This window comes from Opisthocomus hoazin, chromosome 9 (assembly GCF_030867145.1).
Source record: "Opisthocomus hoazin isolate bOpiHoa1 chromosome 9, bOpiHoa1.hap1, whole genome shotgun sequence".
In the NCBI taxonomy this organism is placed as follows: Eukaryota; Metazoa; Chordata; class Aves; order Opisthocomiformes; family Opisthocomidae; genus Opisthocomus; species Opisthocomus hoazin.
Window position 1 is genome coordinate 23,936,765 of NC_134422.1, and position 20,513 is coordinate 23,957,277.

Consider the following 20,513-nt stretch of genomic DNA (forward strand, 5'->3'; position numbering starts at 1 on the left):
ACCATGAGTCGAGCTAGAAACATATTTTAGTTTTAGGGTTCAAGCTTTATCCTTCAGATTCTGCACAGGCCTTTACAACAAATGTAACAGCAAAAACTTCGTTCATGAAGAGTAGTTCATCTATTTATTCACAGACATACAGAAAAGCTTTTTTTTAAAAAAAAACAAAGGAAAAGACACGACGCGGTAGCTCCAGCACTCCTGGAATAACGTGGTTGCCACTGTCCGCAGTCCCGCCTCGGGAAGCGCTGCCCCGCCGCCGTGCCCCTCGCTGGTGCGGAGCTGGCGGGGACGAGCGGCTTAGGCCTCAGCTTCCCCGGTGCAGCCTCGCGGGGAAGCGGCGGTGCCGCCGGCCGGCCGGGGCGGGGCGGAGCGGGACGGCGACCGTCCGCAGGGCAGGGCCCTTCCGCAGCGCTGCAGGGGACAGAAGCCAGGAGGCCGCCCGGCACCCCGCCGCCGGACAGGCCGAGGCCGCCGCGGGCGGCAGCGCCGGCAGCTGAACGCCGCCACCTGCAACCGCCGTCCCGCGGGGGCCGCGGCGGAGCCCACCGTGGGAGGGCGGGAAGGGGGCGCTCCCGCCCCGCCGCCACGGCCGGGGCCGGGGAGCAGCCGGGCCCGGGGCGCCGCCCGGCTCGGGCACGGTGCCGGCGCTCCTGAGGGGACGGGCTCGCGCGCACCCGCCCGGACCCGCCTCCACCGCCACTAACGGCGTGGGCTCCCGCCGCGCGCGAGGCGGCCCCGTGCCCCTACACCCCTCTACCGCCTCCCGCGGCCACGTGACCCCACCTCACATGGGCAAGATGGCGGCGCCCAGAGCTGTCAGCGTGCTGCGGGGCGGAGGTGAGTGCGCGCCGCCGCCGCGGGGCGGGGGGGGAGGCGCGGTCCCGGCGCGGCGCTGCGCTCTGCCGTCCCCTCCTCCCGCCCTCCCCGCCGCCGGTGAGCTGGGGCTTGCCTCGCGACCGAGGAGCAGGAGGCCCCGCCGCCCCCGCGGGGAGGCGGCCGCGCCTGCCGGGGCGGGGGGAGACCGCGGCGAGGGCACGGGGCCGCGCGGGCCGCCTCACAGGCCCGGCGGCGGCGCGAGCGTTTTGCTCTGGTTTTGCCGTGGTGGTTTTTGCTGCTACGATTTTAAGTGTTTGACAGAAAAAGTGACCTGGCGGGACCCTCCCTCCGTGTGTCTGCCGCCGGCCGCCTCCGCCGCAGAGCCTCCCCCCGCCTGCCGGCGCCTCGGCGTGTGGGAGCGCGTTGCACGTCCCGTCGCCCCTCGCACTCCCAGGCCCTCCTACAAGCAGCTTCCCCACCGCGTCGCCTTCACGAGGGAGTCATCCCACGTGTCCTGCTCACTTGTTAATACCTAAGAGTAATTGTGCGAGGTGCTGTGCTGTGCTGTGCTGGCTGAAAAACGCCTTACCTTATCGGCGTAGCGTTATTTACCTCCCACTCCTCCCCCCCCCCCCGTGTTTTGTTATCTCGTGGAAGCTCTTTGGGGCATGCTGTTCCGCAAGGGTTTCTCGTTAGCTCCCATCATAAAATCTTAAATTTATGTTAACAGAAGGGAATACCTCACAATGATCTTCATGAACGACTTGTGTGATTATTTTTTTTTTAAGACTGTTAAATAATTAGTGTACTAGTAGGGGATAGAGTGATCCCAAATAAATTTAAACATTAAACTGAATGCAGTGTGGTTTCAGCTAAAGCATAGCATTGCAATGCTTTACAGCTGGCATAACAAAATTGCCATCCCTTTTCTCATGTTACTGATTCTGATCGTCTACTGTACTTTTATTTTTCATTCTATCCAACAGTCTTGAAAAACATTGGAAAATGTAAAGGCCTTTTCTTCGTAGTTAATCCTGACTTTTGCTGGGCAGAAGTGCCACATCATTTTTTTTTCAGTGATGCAGGCTCATATCCATAAGGAGATTTGAGGTTGACTGGACTCTTGGAATCTGAGCGTCAGCTGAACTCTGGGAAGAGCTGCAACATTTGGCCTTCAGAGTCTGTTTTATTTCTAACAGCTGTCAAAACCTTCACTCTTACCTGTGTGGAATGGAATCACATTTTTTAGTGTATAATACCATAGAAGGAATGGTTTCTTTGTTTGAATCTCAGGTGAATTGAAATTTAGTGTGCAGCTCCATGCTTTTCTTTATTATTTACTTCAGCAGTTCTGCAACCTTTTTGTTCTGGGTATTGTTTTGGTCGTGTGTCCATGCCCTACCACTGCCTCCACACCCCTCACACACAAACCCCCCCCCCCCCATGTCTGTCATCCAGTTAAAAGAGCCAAACTGTTTAAATTTGTTAAGTCTTCAGACCTTCCCTTCGGGCATCAAACCTTGTTCGGCTCCCCTAGTGGATATGCATTTCCAAAATTTGAAAAAGCAAAACTGTCATAGTTCAGACAAGACTGATTAAACTAAATCCAATTTTCTCTGAATTGGACAGTTCAGTATAATTTAATTTGCAAATACTGAAAGATAGAAGTAATTTAAATTACGTTTCTGCTCACCTAAGGGATTCTATTCTACTTAAATTGAATGAAAATTACTTTTTTATAGCCTCTTTTGTGATATTTTTTCATACTTCTAGTGTGTTTTTATAAATGATGAAAGGAAAGTTTTATTTATTGTGGAACTGTTTCTAGATCAGAGCAGTTGAAGAGCAGAGATCTTCGAAGTTTTTATACTGGTTAAACACTTCTTCCCCATATCAGAAGGACTTAGGCTAGCCTCAAAAATCTTTATTATATTTGGAAAAAGAAAATACGTTGAATGAAAGATTGCAGGCAGTTAAAAAGACAGTTTGTGCCTTTCCAGTAGGCATATCGGGAATTTATTTGAATCGTCTCTGCCTTGCTAGTGTCAGAATTGCAACACTGTCCACCCAAGGAGAAGGTACACAGCTTTGTAACAGCGTGAGTGGCTTGCACAAACTTTAGTGAAATTCTTTGTGCTCAAACACTGCATTTCAGAGTGGCCTTGCAGTGGGATGAACTGCATTTTAGCTGCCACCCTTTCTTGAACAGTATTTGAGAAGAATTTTACAGGTGATGCATAGATGCGTTTGCTGTTTTGTAAAAGAAAACTAAGAAACATCCAGAACATGGACTCATCGAATTGATGTGTCATGTCACAGTTATAAATAGTGCAGATTGTATGGTGATCCATTGGCTTGTAAATGATCTAATTACATATTATGACAGTTTCAAGTATTAGAATAATTGCATCTGTGATATTTCATTGATAGTAAAGTAGAAGATGTTGAAGAACTGTGTGTCTACAAATACAACTGAGATGGCTTAAGGCATAGTAGTCTCTTACAGATCTATTCGTTTTAGGCAAGTAAATTGCTGTAGAGTAGAAGCTGCTAATTTCTTGTAATGAAACTTCAGGACTTTGAGCCATAGGAAAATAATTCATGAGGAGACATCCCTTGCAAAATGAGTGACTTACTGTGTTGAATACTGATATAACTGATTCCTGATCTTGCTCCCCTGTCTCTAACAATGAGTAAGTATTCTCCAATAATCCATGTGGCATATTATTGGCCAGACTTTTGGAGTCACTGTAGACTGGCAGCGTGTGATACATCTCTCAGATACGTAGTCTGTGTTCCCAGGCTGTCCGTTTGTTTGTACACTGCCTTGTTAAGCCCCTCGTGGAACTGGGAATTCATACACAGGGTCCTAAATGCGTGCCAAGAAACCTGGAAACTATTCTCAGGTAGAAGCGGTAGCTGTCTTCAACACCACAGTATGAGATGTGAGATACTTTTCTTCTGCAGATGCAGAGCCTTTTAGAAATTACTGTTTTCAAAATTTTTCTGATAATGTTACTCTTTTCCCCTCCGTTAGTAAAATGAAGAGGAGATGCATAAATGTGTTTTTAAACCTTTTTAAATAAAAGCAGGGGAGCGTGGCTGGGGTTTGATTTTGTTGCAATACAGCTTCAAAGCCTCACACTTCTGAGTTTGCCTGGAAGTGCTGAGTCTCATTAGAAATCAATCTTTTTTTTTTTTAATTTTTTTTTTTTTTATATTACAGAGCATTCTTATTTGGGCCATATAGATCACAAGTTTGGTTCATGGCACTTGTCAGTAACGCACAGTTGAGTATTGTCTGTGCCTAATAGTTAGTCTGTCTATACTTCATAGTTAGGCTAGGCAAAATAAAGTATTTCAAAGGAATAATAAACCCTTCTCCAGTAGGGTATTTATATGAAAATCATCAAACTATTTTGAAGCATCACAGAAGTTAGAACTATTAGTTCGGACCCTGCAGAGAGTGGACTAGTAGAAGAAGGTATAACAAGTGACTGAGGCAATACAAAGTGATTTGGTTTAGATCCTTTAGAGTGCACATATAGAATTTTACTTAGTGTTTTTCCTTGTGGTCAGACATGGCTTTGCCATTTAGGATGGTAAAACTGGTAGTCAACTTTCAAATTACCATTTTATGTTGAACTCTGCATGTCAGTGTACAGAAGCGTGCTATGGAGTCTCCAGCTGGGAGGTGGTTAAATAAATAAAGTGCCTGCTGTAAATCTCTTCAGATCTCCGTTTTCGTGGCTTTTTGATTTCCAGAAACATGGTCAAGATCAAATCATATCTGTCCAAATCTGCTGCAGTTTCCACCACCTGCAAGGGGAGAGGACTGTCTTCACTCTGTGGGAATCTTTTTTGCAGCAGTTTCTGATATCCTGTTGCCATCACTAACCCACTTCTGTAGGTGGGAACCTGGGCTTACCAGCATGTCACCTCCTCACCCATACAACCTTCTACAGAGCATCTAGCATCTTTCTGAATAGTTAGCAGGGTCGGTATCACAACGGAGTTGAGGTGTCTCTCTCCCAGTGTGCTTGGTTTCCTTTACTTTTATATTTCTTTTACTTTTATTCATTAAATATTTATTCATTATCCAGAATTCATCAAACAACTGTGGTCAGCTTTGTTTCATGAACACAGCTGAAGGTGCCTACTGGTCCCCGTGGAAGCAGGGGACATCCCTGTGAAAAATAAGGTACTGAACTGTGTATTAGGGACATGTAATTTCCGTTACCTTAACCTTAATTTGGAGTCCATCTTTATCATTATCGATATTTGTCCAGTTTGCACATTCTGTCCGTATGGGAACCTGTTTTTTTCATTCCTGCATTGGAATTGGAGTTGACATAAAGCGTTCATCCCAACTTAAGAAACTGTTTGAATTTGGGTTAGAAGATGGAGCATTAATGACTGTTTAATACAAGACTCCTATCTTTTGAGTTATCCATAAATACTTTACTGAATCTTTACTAAGCAGTATTTCTGATACACGCTGTCCATACCTTCTGTTTTGTTAGTCTGCAGCCCTTGATAATAATAATACTCACGGTCTTACAAAATGCAAACTTTTCAGTATTTTTAAGAGGAAGTGAAAGAAGGGCTCAAAACAAGGTAATTTTCTTTTTCCCTGAAATCAAAGCATGCATGTCAGAATTTTTAAGTGCCATATCCTACTGAATCATTCTGTTTCCATTTTTTTGATGATGTGTTTTGAAATAGGAGTTACATGTATTTTTAAAAAATTGTTGTAGCTAATGCCTTTTAAAGAATTAACCATAGCATATACAGATAACAGTTTTGGGGAGACTTGACTAAATATTTCCTGGTATTCTAGACTGAGAATGAAATATGTCCTGTAATTCTGAGGTTTATTGGCAGATGAGAAAAAGTGATTGAAAACTTTCGCTAGAGAGTTCTCAAGATCAAGTGATACTTGGCTGCACTGTGCAATGTATGAACTGGGCAGTTAGCTAGAAGAAAATATTAATTCACATTTTCCATTAATTTGTAGACAGACTTATGTCTCCAGAATTTAACATTAGCATTATCAGCTGGAAATGATGCATGGTGGAAGTTCAAACCATTTGATTGTAGTACACTTTTAACCTTTTTCAAATGATCCTAAGGTTGTTTCATCCCCATCTTGAAAATAATCAGGCAGATGAGGAATTATTCCTATTTCAGCAGTGCAGCAATGAGTAACTCTGGGGGAGACATGCACTTTCATGGTTTGAGGCATGAGAGGAAAAAATATTCCCCTTTCAATAAAGTGTTTAATTGTTCTCTTCTTTCAGTTGAGAGGTAATGTATTGTTGGCAGCACACAGCGCCTTTGTTCTGACAAGATCTATCACTTCTGGCTGTGGGTGGATTTGCAGGGTGTGGTTTCTCCATGAGCTTAGATTTTCTCAGTCAGCATTAGCTAAGATTGCCTTTAAACGAAGAAAAGTCATTTGCAGATGTCCAGCCAGTGGCGTGAATGGGATAAACTTATTATCTACCTGAAAACCAGCTGCCGCAGTGGAGGCTGTGTTTGGGTCGGCAGCTCCCAAGTCCAGTTTGATGCAGCTTGTAAAGCAGCAGCGTTTTCACGTGCGGTTACATTTAAGTGATCTATATAAGTGACATTTGGCATTACCTGAGTGTTTTTAAATTGGCTAGCTGCTGAAACTCAATGTTTTTTGCCACATCAGCCGCTTTACTGACCCATGCCTACTCAAGTAGCCATTCATTCCAGTATGTAAAAAGTCTTTTCTTCTTCGTAGGAAAGTGCCGGTTGACCTGGTGCTGGAGTGTCACCCTTGCGGTTACAGCTAAAATCCATGCAGAGACAAAATTCATGGCAAGTTCCTGAAGAGTACTTAGTTTAGCCTTTTGTGAATGTTTTCTCTGCTCTGTGTGCCTTACATCTTGAGTGGCCAGGTCCCAGGCAGTGTGCTTTATCTACCAGTACTTAGTCTGCGATAAATATATTGGACAGGTACATTTTTAGGTACTGCAAGCTAAGCGAGGGAAGCCTAGCTGTAGTCCTTCAGGCAAAATTGAACTTCTTTGGAAATTTATTTCACATGTATCACTTTTAATTTTGCAGAGTTTTCCTTAAAGCTCACCAGGAACTTTCCCTAAGCAGAAAGGAGCTGCTTTCTCTTTCCGTTCTCATTGCAGAGCTCTGAAACTGTTCTACCGTCTGCAGCAGCTCACTGCCCTGGTGTGGAGATTCACTGTAAGGTCTGGTGTCCAGCTGCATGTGTAGGCTGCTAACCCTGAAGCGAAATACCAGAAAGCTCTGGGAAAGCCTCTGCTAAGAAACTGGGATGCCCCCTCAAAGGGACTTGGCTTGCTGCCTTGTTTCCGAAATGGGTTTTACAGTGCTCTCTCAGTCTTCAGAGTTGCATGTGGGGATGTCCATGAGTGAGGAGCAACCCCTGTTTGCCTGCACAACTTCTGTGTCGTCTGCCAGAGGCTGTTCTCCTCATCTGGCATTTCCTTACCTGCCTTCAGGTATAGAGGCCAAGGCTCAACATAATACCATGTAATAGGGTAGAAAGTCTGAAATGGAAGGTCACGTCTGTGAGCTGTGTTCCAGGTGTGCAGTTCAGTGCTGGCTTTGGGAAGCACAAAAGGCAAACTTTGACTCTTATGGAAAGGGTAGGTCTCTTCAGGCTCACAAATGCAGTGTTAACCAATACGCAAATCTTAGTGTTGCTCTGTAAACTTTACTGTACTATGATTTAACCTGTACTCATACAGCAAGTCAGTGAAATAAAGGATGCCACTTCACAATCTCAGGGATTAAATTAAAGAAAAATAAAATAGAGGCTTTTAAAATGTACACCAGAAGATGACCCTGCTGAACGTATGTACAGGATCAAACTGCAAGTGAAGTCTCTGGCTTCTTGGCCCTTGCATGTTCTGTTACTTGAAACATCAGGAATAGTGGTAGAGTAGATCACAGGTCTCTGGTGGTCTCTAAGCATGCTTACTGTAATACATAATGTTTAAAAAGAAAGAATGAAGGACTGAATCATCCCTAAAGAAATTCTGAACCTCAAATTGTGAATTATGTTGTATTTTAGAGCAGATAGCTCCACTATCCAAAATCACAGGATCAGGTGCATGAGCGTGTAGTATAACATTTCTTTGCCTCTGGGAGCTCACAGCGCAGGTAGCTACAGCAGACAAAAGGGACTGAAATTGTGAGCACTAGCTGACGGATGGAGAACCTGTAGCTCCAAGGGAGTAATTTGTGGAGGGTCTCGTGGCAGCACGGCATCAGCAGAATGAAACGGGGCCTGAGACTGCCCTAATGCCTTCTGCTCCTAAGCTGCCAGGCTGACACGCGGTTTAACAGTGGACAGATGTGAAGTGGCTTTCTAGATTTAGGTAACAAATTCCTTGTACTCAAGCTTTTGCACTGAATTACTCTACTTAGACCAGAAGCTGGATTTAAGGAATACATAAAAACAACTTACCATGTGTGTGGAAAGTTTGGGAATTGTGTGTTGTGGGTGTTCTCTAGCTGTGCAAGGGAAACCAAGCTGAGCCAGTCTGGCACGCTTCCTCTCACTTCCTGTGTGGTTTTCTATGTATAGCTAGAGTTGAAGTGCAAGGTTGAGGCTACCAAAAACGTATTTCTATAGTGTCATGGTATTTTCTTTTTTTATTCTGAAGACTAGGGTTTTTGCTGAAATCACCTTGAGGACAAGCTACTTCTGGTTTTGAACGTGTTCTGGTGCTAGAGCTGCAGCGGCGCTCTCTGTCATGAAATCTGTTTTTCCTTTCCATGATATTCAGACATACTAGACATGATGTCCTCGTTGTGACAGTTGTGAATCATGAAGAAAATTAAGTGAAATCTTAGGAGTTTTTGAGCATTCTTCAGTGACAGTTCTGCTGGTCCACTGCAAACTGTGATTTGGAAGTAGTGCTTGATCACATATGCAATCTGTAAAAAGCCTTTTCTGTGCTAAAACCACCTGTAGGACCCCTAGTTACAATGATCTTCTCAATTCAGGATTATGTAATTTCCCCTTTTCTTTCCATTCCTTCTTCCTTCTCCCCCACTCGCAAACACATGCATTCCTGTAGCACTTGAAAGTGCACATCTGGTGAGAGAGACTTGCTGCCTCTTCTTCTCTTTGACAGTTTGACATGATGATGCGCCAGTGCTGGATAACTTACAGTGCTTCTAGACACCACATCCCAGTACTGTTGATCTAGCAATATTTATTAGCATTAAAATTTGATTTGAAAATGTTTTGAAGTAATGAAGTGGGAGGGGAAGCGAGTTACAGGGCAATTGCTTTTTTTTTTTTTATTGATCTTGTGCCTGTTCAAGCTGTGTGCATTTGTTGCAGTGATTTCTTTCCTAAGTATTTCTGTTTAAAATCAGTTTTTGTTAAAATATACTTGTGTGTCTGGTCTAACTAAATATTACTTATGTGAAAAACCAAGAGAACTTATACAAGGAGCGGTCTGTATGTTGTACGCTCTCTGCCTTACAGTTACTGCATCCTGTAGAAAGAGGCTGTTTGGCTACAGCAGTGTTTTAATTTCATTTTTTAGTTTTCAGTTACACATTTCTGGAGTCTCCCTGACCACTGCTGTTACCTGATGGCGCCTATATTTCATCAAGTTTAGACAAGCAGTCTACCTGGACCTGGGCCCAGAGGAGCTGCTGTAACTGATGAACACGATCCCCTCTGCCCGGAATCCACAATTCCCAAGGGAATTGAAAGAAAACTCTGTTCAGGCTTCACTTCCTGCTTTTTTTATTTTCTTTGTTGTTTTTACGTAGTATCACCTTGTATTGATGGGTAGCGTACCTCACCACAAGTGAAATCTGGTACTGTTTTGTTGATAATTAGGAGAAAAGATTCTTTTTAACCTGGACTGAGAACAGAAGCAGCGAAGAGCAAGAGCACTGGCAGCGACAGAAGTTACTCTGACGTCTCTTGATTACTGCTTACAAATAAAATGACAAATTATTAAACAAAATAACAAAAAATGTTGTAGCACTAGTGTTATCATGTTGCATGGGGTTTTTTTGCTACATTACCATTTTTATGCTTCCAGAGTTTAGTGGCTACAATTGCATATTTTAATTTTGTTCATGCATATTTCTCTTTAACCTCTTTCATTCTGTTGGAAAAGCTGCATTATATTAACAATGTATATTATTTTAGCTGCAGAATATTATCATGGTGGATTTTTTTATTTAGAAAATGTTTTTAGAATTTTTTTAAGATTGCAAAGTGGATGTTAGTGTTCAATGTAATTAAATTTAATTACATTTCCTATGTGTTTTATTTTTTGTTTGCTCATATTTGCCTTTATTTTCTTCAGGAGTTGTAAATTGGACATTTTTTTAAAAAGCATGGAGTTGGCAGTCAAACACAAGCCCACTTTAAAGCAATGAAATAATTATCTTACAATTCTTCTAAATGTGGGGAACATGTATTTTCTGCTTGGTGATCAAGAGTTGTTTCCTCATGTTGTTTTGGATTGTGTAAGCGTGTTAGTTTTTTTCTTCTGTAAGTTTAGAAAATTAAGATGAGGATGAGTAATTAAAAGCTGCTTCCTTCTTCCTATTCTGGCTTTTATATCCAGGTCGGCTGGACAGGCAGGCAGAACATGTTAATTACTCTTTTAGCTACATACATTTTTGCTCTTGTTCATTTAGCTTTTACTGCTTATGTTTGCCTAACTAACATGTTATACCATTACTTGTAGAGAGACTTTTTTCCTTGATGTCTTAAGAAAAAGTGCAGGGAAAATTGCCTTCAAATATTTTTTTTGTTTTCTGTTATTGTAACAGTTTGTCTGACTTACTTATTTTTCTAAACATGAGCTGTTTACCCTGGGAGGAACTACAGTGGCTGAAGAACTTGTAAAGCTCTGGGTATGCAAGTGTGAAGACTGAGCAGACAACAATTCTCAGATTTACTTATTGAAATCTAGTGACTAATAAACATCTGAAATAAAGATGTCATTACTAAAAATTCATTATTCTTTTTCTCTGTGTAAGGGAACATAAGGTCTGCTGTAGCACAGGACAGGTATTGGATTACAGTTCACATCTTCCAGGCTTCTTGTCTGCTCCAGGTTTTACATTCCTGGTATTTCTGAGGGTTTTTTTTTTAAAAAAAAAGGCATGAAAAAAAAAATCATACCAGATCTTTTTAAACCTCAAAGAGGTGTAAGTATAATCATGTGGTATAATCACATTAAGATTTTTTTTTTCCAACCACCAGCAAGGGAGGGAGTTACTGGTCTTGCAATCAAAGTTCCTTCCAAGTTTTTGATAGTTAGAGAACACCTGAGGAGTGAAGCTGAAGTTGTTTTCTTGCATTGTGGCAGTACTCGGAGGCCACAGGCTTCAGGTTTCTGTTGTTGGAATTGTAGGAGTCTCCTGCCCCCAAGACTGTGCAGCAGTTTGCGAAATAAAGAAAGGAGAGAGGCAGAGGCTTTTGCCAGCGCAGAGGCTTTCTCAGCTCACTGCTCGCTGGAGAATCAGTTTGAGAACCGACGTTGTGAGTCTCCTTGGTGTTTCATGGTCTTCCCGCTCCCTGGGGTCAGTGGTGCCGGTGGGAGCTAGCGGTCCTTGGGAGCTTGCCCACTTCGGAAACAGGAGGCTCTCCTGCCTGTCTGCCACCATCATCTCACAGTAAGACAAGTTGTCCTACAGCTGCATGGCTGAAGAGAAGGCAGGATCTCAACGCAGAGTGGGGCTCAGGTCCTTCGTGGGGCTAGGAGCCCAGAGGTAGGGATTTGGGGGCTGGTGGTGTGCATGGCCTTGGATAAGCCATTGAACTTTCCGTGTCTTTCTCCACCTACAATGCAGATATTTATCTACCTTGCAGGTGCGTTGGTTGAGATTAATGAGTTGTTTGTAAAGCACTTTGAGGATGAAAAGCACTGTAAAAATGCTAAGTATTATTATGTATGAGCTCTTGAGTGCATAATGGCTGTTTGCCTGCCAGTATTTAAAGCAATTTGTTATAGACTAAGTATGAAAGGCACTGTATGAAGTCAAGTTCTAGTTTTCATTTAAGAAAAGTCACTCATGTTTTGTGTTCTGCAGTTCAGGTCAGACCACTGGTCTTCGGTGTTATTCAGAGTGAAAACAGACTCTAGAAGATTTTTTAAAAGGAACTGTTTCAAAACTTTAAAATTGGGTTGTTATTATAATAAGGGTTTCTTCTCAATCGGTCATTTCTTCCCCTCTTCATGTGTCTTGGGTCTTGTTTTCCAAATTCCCAGGTCTTCTACCTTCTTCTATTTCACCATATGCTTCTTCTGTCCGTTCTTACGCTTCTGTCTGAAGTGCTGTAACTTTTATCTCCCTGACCTTTCTGTCTGTCTCTGCAGTTGTCCCCAAAACTCCTGTTCTTCACGCTGCCTCTGCTCAGCGACTCTTGCCACATTGCACAGGTTTCCTCAGCCTTTCATCTACCAGTCCCTCACTTTGGTCATTCCGGCACCTGGGCTTCCCCTGCGCTCCTGCCCCAAGGAGTCTCCTGCCCTGAGTGCTCACTGCTGGCCAGTGCTGCGCGGTACGGTGCTCTTCTTCAGGATGCTTCTGCGATAAATGTCAGCGTGAACTGCCTGTGGGGCAGGCAGAGTCATCCGCAGAAGGGCAGCGTCGCTCTCTGAGAGCAGACCTCCCTGTCTGCGACTTGTTGGTTCAGTGATCTTCAAGCTTTTTGAGTGTGGGATCTCCTAAGCATCCTCCAGTGGTGATATGGACTTCCATATAGGGACCTGAAACAAATTGATAATGAACCTGCTTGCTAAAAATACTCTTTTTACAGTCTTTGGATGTGGCCATCAAATTCTCCTGTTTCCTCGAAGCACAAGTTGAAAACAATTGTGTCTTGTTTATTATGTATCAGTACCATATAGGCTGTCCAGCTTGGACAGTAAAATACTCGCTTTGGCCCCGATCTTGGTTTACCGCATCGGGTTAGAGATGTGAAACAAACAAGTACCCTATATTAAAAAAATTCACACTCATATATAATTACTTAAGTGCTGTCCCCTTCACTTTATAAGGTGTGTCACATAACCAGAATAGTGCATGTTTCAATTATAGGAGTAAAATGTGAGATAGTAAGGATGAAAATTCATATACCACAGAGTAAGGTCTTACAGTTTTTTGGATGCAATTCAGGCAGGAAAATATAGTATGTGGCTGTGTTTAGTATGAGAAGAAGCGTCGGAATTCTCTACTTTGTCTTAGTTATTGCAATATCTTGCTATGTTTTTAAAAGGATCTAGGAGAAATAATTCAAGGTAATATTTACAAGCTGAACTGTTCATTGGCAAAGGGCTTTATCCATATGATAACTGGCTGTTCCTTGGAGGTAGTTACTACAAATGTTCCTAGACAAGGGAGGTTTGATTTTTTTTTTTTCACTGCTTTAAGATAGTTCATACTAAAAACATTATTTGAGTGGAAAACAACTGGAAAAGTTTTATGACTTAGAAACGAAGTATGGAAAGTTTGTTTGTTTATTTTGTTAAATGACTCATTCCCTGGGGAGTTCTCCTTTTAGAGCCGTTGTCCTTTCCAAATCAGTAGATGTCTTTCCCTTTACTGCTGAATTTCTGAACAAAGAGGAAAATGTTGGAAATCAAGTGTTCGACAAACTACCCTGCTGCATGGAAGCCTTAGAAAAGGGGAATAAAGGGCTCTTTAGAGCTCCTCAGAGGTCTTTTGGCAGGCATACTCTGTAGCATGCAGCCTGAGAAAACTTTCATGAGTGTTTTTGAAAGTCACACTGTTCTCTTTCAAGTTTAGATGACAAATAACCAGCCACTCTAACCAGCTGTGTAAAGTGACCATATTTCACATTTTAAAGCTCTTTACTTTCAGGTATTTATGGTTAAAATACCTGTTTAAAGCTATGTTTCAATTTTAGATCAAGCTCATTTTGAACCATGAAGGACTATTGCAGTAATGAACATGATCTAAATGTATACATTAATACTTATGGTGTATCAGATGTTCTCTAAAGGAATGTGTACACTTTTCAGATTACCAGTTTCATGTTTAGTTGTACTTAAATTGGGCCCCGCCTTATGTATTTTTTAAATTATGAAAGTCAACAGAGGTAGCATAACATTTAGAGAAAATGGCAAACAAATTGTTTGTTTCTCACATAAATTCCAGCTGTTCAGTCTCAGATTTTCTGATAGACACAGGTGAAGATGGAGTTGGAAAAAAGCAACAGTGAGGTCCTGACCTCCTTCCATAAGTCATAAAAATGGGATGCTTTATGAAATAGATGGTACAGTCACTGCAGATCTGCTTGTATGCTGGTTGGGTTTGTAGCTCTTGAATGTGCTTATGAACTCAGCTAGAGTTGTTGAGTTGAGGTCCTTCTCCACTGGACAAAGTAGATAGTCATCTTGCAAAGACATGCTGGTTTGACACCAAGAGGAGGTGTTGCTCACAGTGGTTTGTGCTGGTCTGAGAATGGAGTCACACTCTTGCGTCATGAATGAAATGGTAGGGGGTGGCGAGGCTTAGTTTCATTGCCATGTGCTTTCTGAACTAGCACCTGTGAGGTGACTAGGCAGGTCTCACCTCTCTGACCTATTTCTGGTTGTCCTGCACTGATTATTATTAGGATATTTCTTATGGCTCATGACAGAGACTTAAAGGAAATGGATGTTTTTTAAAGAAATAAATAAAGTTGTGGGACTTGTCTGGGTTTATAAAGATTTATTCATGCTCTGGCACACCGTACCAGTTCAGCAGAAGCTCTGCTTTGTGAGAATTCTCTTCTGGGAAAGCTTAAATCGGTTCCTCAAAAAGATCGAGTTGCACTAGCAAGAATTATTTTGCTGGTATAGCTCTGTCACAGCGGTTTCCTGAGTGGTATCATTACGTTGTCTAAGAGCTTTGGGTTGTGGAGTACTCTACTAATACGTGTTTTCTGGCAAAACTTTAATTGCAGAGCAACCCAAAGACTGCAGGAGGAGTGGCTGTTTCTAAAGGCTGCTTGGTAAAGACAGTCTTGGTTTTGTTCATTTGGGGTCTGTTTAGTCCAAATAACTCATTTGTAAAAACAGTTTCACAAAATTTGGTATAGACTAAGGTAGCTGCTAGACAAACTTTGGCAGCTTTTTCTGCAACAGTATCCCCAGCTGCGGGAGGCAGGTGGATGTTGCAGCCAGGTTGATGGGAGGTTGCCAGGCTGGAAGTTCAGCCAGCTGAAAATAATCTGCTGGGGTGGCTGCAGTAAAGGCGACAATTCTCTCTGGTGTGACAAGTGGTGACAGTGGACGACCAGCCATCACACTGTGAGTGAGCAGGCACAGCGGAGGCATGGGCACTTCGCTCATGCTGACTGTGCTGTTGCAGTGGCAGCAGCCATGGCAGAGGCAGCTTTGCTGTAGCTGTTTGCTCAGTGAATGTGAATCAGGAGCCCTGACGTGTGTAAAGTCATAAAATTTGAATTCACAGTCACGTCACTTTGCAGTAGGCTGTGCGGGTGGGTTGAAAGGGACTTCACATTTTCCATGATTAAAATATGCAACAGGATTCCTAGCTCATAGTTGACTGAATTCGCTGATTTGGGGATGACTTTAGAGTCAAAAGGAGTTGAGACCTCCTCCTGTACATGCCTCAACTATGATTTTGTCAATACACGTAACTGCTATTGTCACATCTTTCATGTATTTTAACGCCAAAGCTGCTCACTCAGAATTTATCCAGGCATTGGACCAAAGTCTTCCAAGAGACAGACCAAGGATATGAAGTTGAATGCAGAAGGTGCCTGGTTCTGTGGCTGGGCTTCTGCAGAAAGTTGTGGAAGCACCACCAGTGCTTGCTCCAGAGTTGAGGCTTTTATACTCTCTCTGTCCAGCTCTATTTTGTAATTCTCACAGTAATTTATAGTGCATCATGAATCACATCTAGGCAGAGATTTAATGAATAACTTCACTGACCTGATTTTTTAATTAGAAAAATAGTGCCTTTGCAGCTGAAATCACCAGTAAACTTGAGACATCAATGTCTCCCCATGCAGGTCTGCAAGTTTAGTAAAGCACTGTTAAGATGGATCTGCACTATCATCTGATTTACCAGGGGCTGCCAGGATCACTGGCCTTTCTTAACTGCACCGATGTGTACTTCTTGCCACATGCATGGCTTTACTACTAGCCCATCTTTTATTTGGGTTTTTTCAGTCCTCCCCATGAGGAATGCAATAGGTCCCTGTGTCTTGCGTGACACACAGGCAACTGTGCACCCTTCTTCTGCAGTCACTAAATTTTACTTAGAAGTAAAAATGCCCTTTTTATGTATCAAATTGAATGGGAAGCCTTTGCAATTCTTTTTTTAATGCAATTAATATCTTTACAAATGTTGTCTCGTGTCAGTTTTGCCTCTGGAGCTCTTCCTATCTAACCAAAGCTCCAAATAAATACACACATAAGTGAGCTGTGTTCTAGTTGAAACTTTTGCTCACTTGCAAGCAACTGGCTCCTGTCAGAGCAAGTGGGAGATCCAGCTGTGGGCTCAGGCTGCTGCCCACACCTATCCATTGTCTCCAATGGGCAATTCTATTGCGAATCTGTATATTTAAACAACAAAAAAAGAGTCAAGATGGATGTTTGACAAATCATGCAAGGCAATCATAGAATCACAGAATGGTTTGGGTTGGAAGGGACCTTGTAGATCATCTAGTTCCAACCCCCCTGCCATTAGCAGGAGCACCTTCCACTAGAGCAGGTTGTTCAAAGCCCCATCCAGCCTGGCCTTGAACACTGCCAGGGAGGTGACATCCACATCTTTGCTGGGCACCACCCTCAGACTAAATAATTTCCTCCTTATATCTAATCTAAATCTACCCTCTTTCAGCTTGAAGCCATTACCCCTCATCCTACCACTCCATGCCCTTGTACAAAGTCCCTCTCCAGCTTTCTTCTAGGCCCCTTTCAAGTACTGAAAGGCCACATAAGGTCTCCCCGCAGCCTTCTCTTCTTCAAGCTGAACAACCCCAACTCTCTCCGCCTTTGCTCATAGGAGAGGTGCTCCAGCCTCTGATCATTTTTGTGGCGTCCTCTGGACCCGCTGCAACAGGTCCATGTCCACCTTGTGCTGAGGGCTCCAGAGCTGGACGCAGGACTACAGGTGGGGTCTCACCAGAGCAGAGCAGAGGGGCAGAATCCCCTCCCTCGACCTGCTGGCCACGCTGCTTTTGATGCAGCCCAGGATACATTTGGCCTTCTGGGCTGCAAGCACACGCTGCCAGGTGATGGTTGAGCTTCTCTTTGACCAGCACCCCCAAGTCCTTCTCCTCAGGGCTGCTCTCAGTCTGTTCTTCACCTTGCCTGTATTTGTGCTTGAGGTTGCCTGACCCAATCTATAAGTTCTGAGTTGAGTTTGAAAATTAGTGATTGGTTATAGTGGGATGTCCCCATCGAGAATTTCATGGATTGCTGCCAAGCCTTGCAGACAAGGTAGCTATGCCTGCTCTGAAGAAATGCCTGTCATATTTGGCTGGCAAGTTAGATTATCTTTGTCTTGTGGAAAGCAAAACATTTATTGCTTCTTACAGATTTACTGTCTGTGCAGAGGAGAGCTGTGTAAATTGTTTTCAGTCTAGAAAAAGTAGTTGGAGACCTAATTTCTTGCAAAGACCCTTTGCTTACTCTGTCTATCTTAGAAAATCAGACGGTAGAGTAATCCAATAAACTGTACAAAGTGAGTGAATAGCCTGGTGAAAATAGTTTAGAAAAGAAGTATTCTATTTTTTTTTTAAGTCTGCCTGTGTGGGGAGTGGCTGTCATGGGCCTTGCCATACCCATCCTTGGAGCACCGTGCGCAGTAGGGAGGTGTTCCGTGGGTGGCTGACGCTCATAAAGTGTGCATCGGGAGAAGGGACTGGGAACGAGGTCAGTTTGGAGGTGAGAGGCACTGCCTAAAGTGCAACCAGACTGTATGATCCGCTCTCTAGGGATTAAGCAGCTGCTGTAATTTGTGATTTACTGTCTTTGTTTCAACAAGTGCTGCTTGCACTCCAGGAAATCTCTCGTAGCAGTAGCAGTAGCTGAGGTGTTGACCGTGGGGTGTGGGGCAGTGGAGAAACCCAGAGGTCTTTCCTTACCGCTCAGGGCTCCCAGCTAGCTCTCGGGATCCAAATGTGAGGTTTTCTCACTAGAAAGCAAGGGGCCAGATGGGCAGGGCTGGACTCCCTAAGACGTCCCGAAGACGTGCTTTAGAAACTCGCAGATGTTGAATGTCAGTTGTCTTAACTCCTCCTGATGTGCATTACATGGGACAGGGCGCAGGGGAAACAAGCGTGCCAGATACTGACCTGCACGTGGGTTGTCACACCATGAAACATGTTGACCTGTCCTTCATGTTCCTGACACCTGGAAAAGGTCATGGCGGAGACTGAACCTCAGTCATCATAGTGGTTGTTTAATTTACTGTAAATCAGCCACCAGGTCGGTGCCCACGGATGCCTTAGCTCTTTGCACTGAACAGTTAAGGTGCCTGCTGTATCCAGCTGTTTATTAGGTACTGCTGAAATACTTGTCCAGGGAATGAGTGTTGCTAATGAAATCTTGTGAGGTCTGAATAGTTGGAAACCTCCTACTTTGCCATATGTTGATTAGTTTACTTTAAAAGCTGAAGCTCTGTTCTTGCTCCCCTTTATTTACATCCATGGATTGGAAGAGGAAGCGTGGTGAAGGCTGTCAGAGAAAGCTGGTGGCCAGTGTTTGAGCCATATTATTGGTTTTTGTATCTCAAAATCAGTAATATGGGATTGTATTGGCAAGCGAGTGGCCAGTATAGCTTCTGGAGATGTTGTGTGTGCTGTATCACTGACACCTATTTAGCAAATACTTTCAACAGTAACCAAAACCAGTTTCAAGGGTTTAAATCTGTTACTAGAAAATAAACTGTAATATTGATGGCTGTGCTGGTATCAGTGCATCCAAATAAGGATGGATGCAGAGAGCAGTCACTGGTAAAGCTTAACCGTCCATGGCTGGATGTCCAGCAGCGAGAAGGGAGGAGGTAAGGAGTCCCACTGCCCACCTGCCCGTGGTCTCGCAGCCCGTGCATCCCATCTCCGAGAAGCTCGGACCTCCGCTGTGCTGTCCAGCAGGATCTGCCCTGTGGTATGAGCTGCGTGGGGTTTCCCAGGCAGGCTCTTCCAGCCCTGTTACACAGTAATGTAATCAAATGTGTTGGCTCTGCCTTTGTAGAGATTTTGTGCCATGGCAGTACTTTTGTGTTTGAGGCAATCTTTTTTTTTTTTTTATCCTAATATATTTATTGAATAAATGAGTCTGAATGTTTGGTACCTGATCATTCTGTTACTTTCTGCCTGTTTTGTACTTATGTTCTTTCCCTTTAGCATTTATTAGAACAGCTTCCCTTCCCCACAGAAGCGCTATGTTATTTACACATTACCATTTTATTTGCAATATGCTATATATGAAATGGGCCATAGATGATGGTTACATGGCTTGAGAACAGAGCACTTAGTTTTGACGTGTTTTATAAACAATTGGCAATAAATGGCCTGATTCTGTGTCCTTTTACTTTAATGGGAGTTTTCCGACGTGTATTTACACAAGAGCAGCAAGGCTGCCAGCTCAGCGTCAGCGGGCAGCACGCCTTTGCATTCAGCGCAGTTGCATGTCCCCGTGCCAAGAATGAATTTTGCCGATTCAAATTTGCTCAGTTTGTCAACACACAGCTCCCATTGAACTTCGTGGGACGAGAATCATTCTTGGCAAGGGGCCGCGGGCAGCCCGGGGAGCAGCCAGGGCTGGGCACCGGCGAGAGGAGCAGCGCCCAGCCTTGGCTCCGGGGTTTGCCAGGCTCCCGTCTCCTGTAGCATGTGTTTGCTGTTGGTTGACTAGTGGGAAGAGTCAGGGATAAAAAGAGGTTTCCTAGGTTAGTTTTCAAAGCTGCTTTGCTTTTTTTTTTTTTTTTTTTTTTGTGCGGCTGTCTGGATGATTAATGTGAATAGGAAAATACTGTTGACCCATTTAAATCATGTTAGACGACATCCATTGCTCATCTGCATAATGAAATACACACTGAACATTACAGCCTAAGTATAAGAGCCAGTGAACTACAAAAATAATATTTTACTCATTTAGATTATGAAGTAAAATACAGGACATTAGTACTAATCATAGTATTAAATTTTAAGCCATGCAAATTGTAATTGTCAGTGAAAAAGAACTATAAGTTGAAAAGGCATTTCAGCTTTAACAGTTAATTTGAGTAATTTTTTTTTTTTGCTAGTCTGCAGCTTAGAAAAGTCTATATGGAAAACATTTAGTAATAAGTGCAGGAGTGTTTGTTTTATATCATTTAATTTCAATCGTTAAAGAAATATTAGAAATACTGATTTGCAGTACTAAAATGTATTAGCATTTTTATTATAAAGAGTAAACTGTAATCTTTACTTGAAGAAAATAAAATCTGAAAGGCAAATTATTAGTAACTGAGAGATGAAACAATTTTAAGCATTTAAGTACCAAAGCAAAAACTGAAGCCTTTTAAAATATGGATTTTGTCAAATAGAAACATAATTTTCAGCATTTTAAACTAAATACAAATTTTAAAGTACTGAATTTAGGCTGTCAGGTTTCTATGGTTACCTACCTTTTCAGCAGTTTGGTTAGATGTGTAAATAGGCCTCCGAG

General features: G+C 43.1%; 1 protein-coding gene across 6 annotated transcripts in view; it reads left to right on the top strand.

The window, feature by feature from the left end:
• Positions 1–708: 708 nt before the first annotated feature.
• Positions 709–20,513, top strand: part of METAP1D (methionyl aminopeptidase type 1D, mitochondrial) — a 50,836-nt gene continuing 31,031 nt past the window's right edge. For 4 of the 6 annotated variants that reach the window (XM_075431129.1, XM_075431125.1, XM_075431130.1 and 1 more), the window contains exon 1: positions 773–840. Coding sequence is in view for 1 of the 6 variants with exons in the window: in XM_075431126.1 (XP_075287241.1) it covers positions 792–840 (49 nt within the window). In the remaining 5 variants the exon portion in view is untranslated. Of the gene's footprint in view, positions 841–20,513 lie in introns of all 6 variants that reach the window. The other 2 variants (XM_075431126.1, XM_075431132.1) reach the window with 2 other exon arrangements.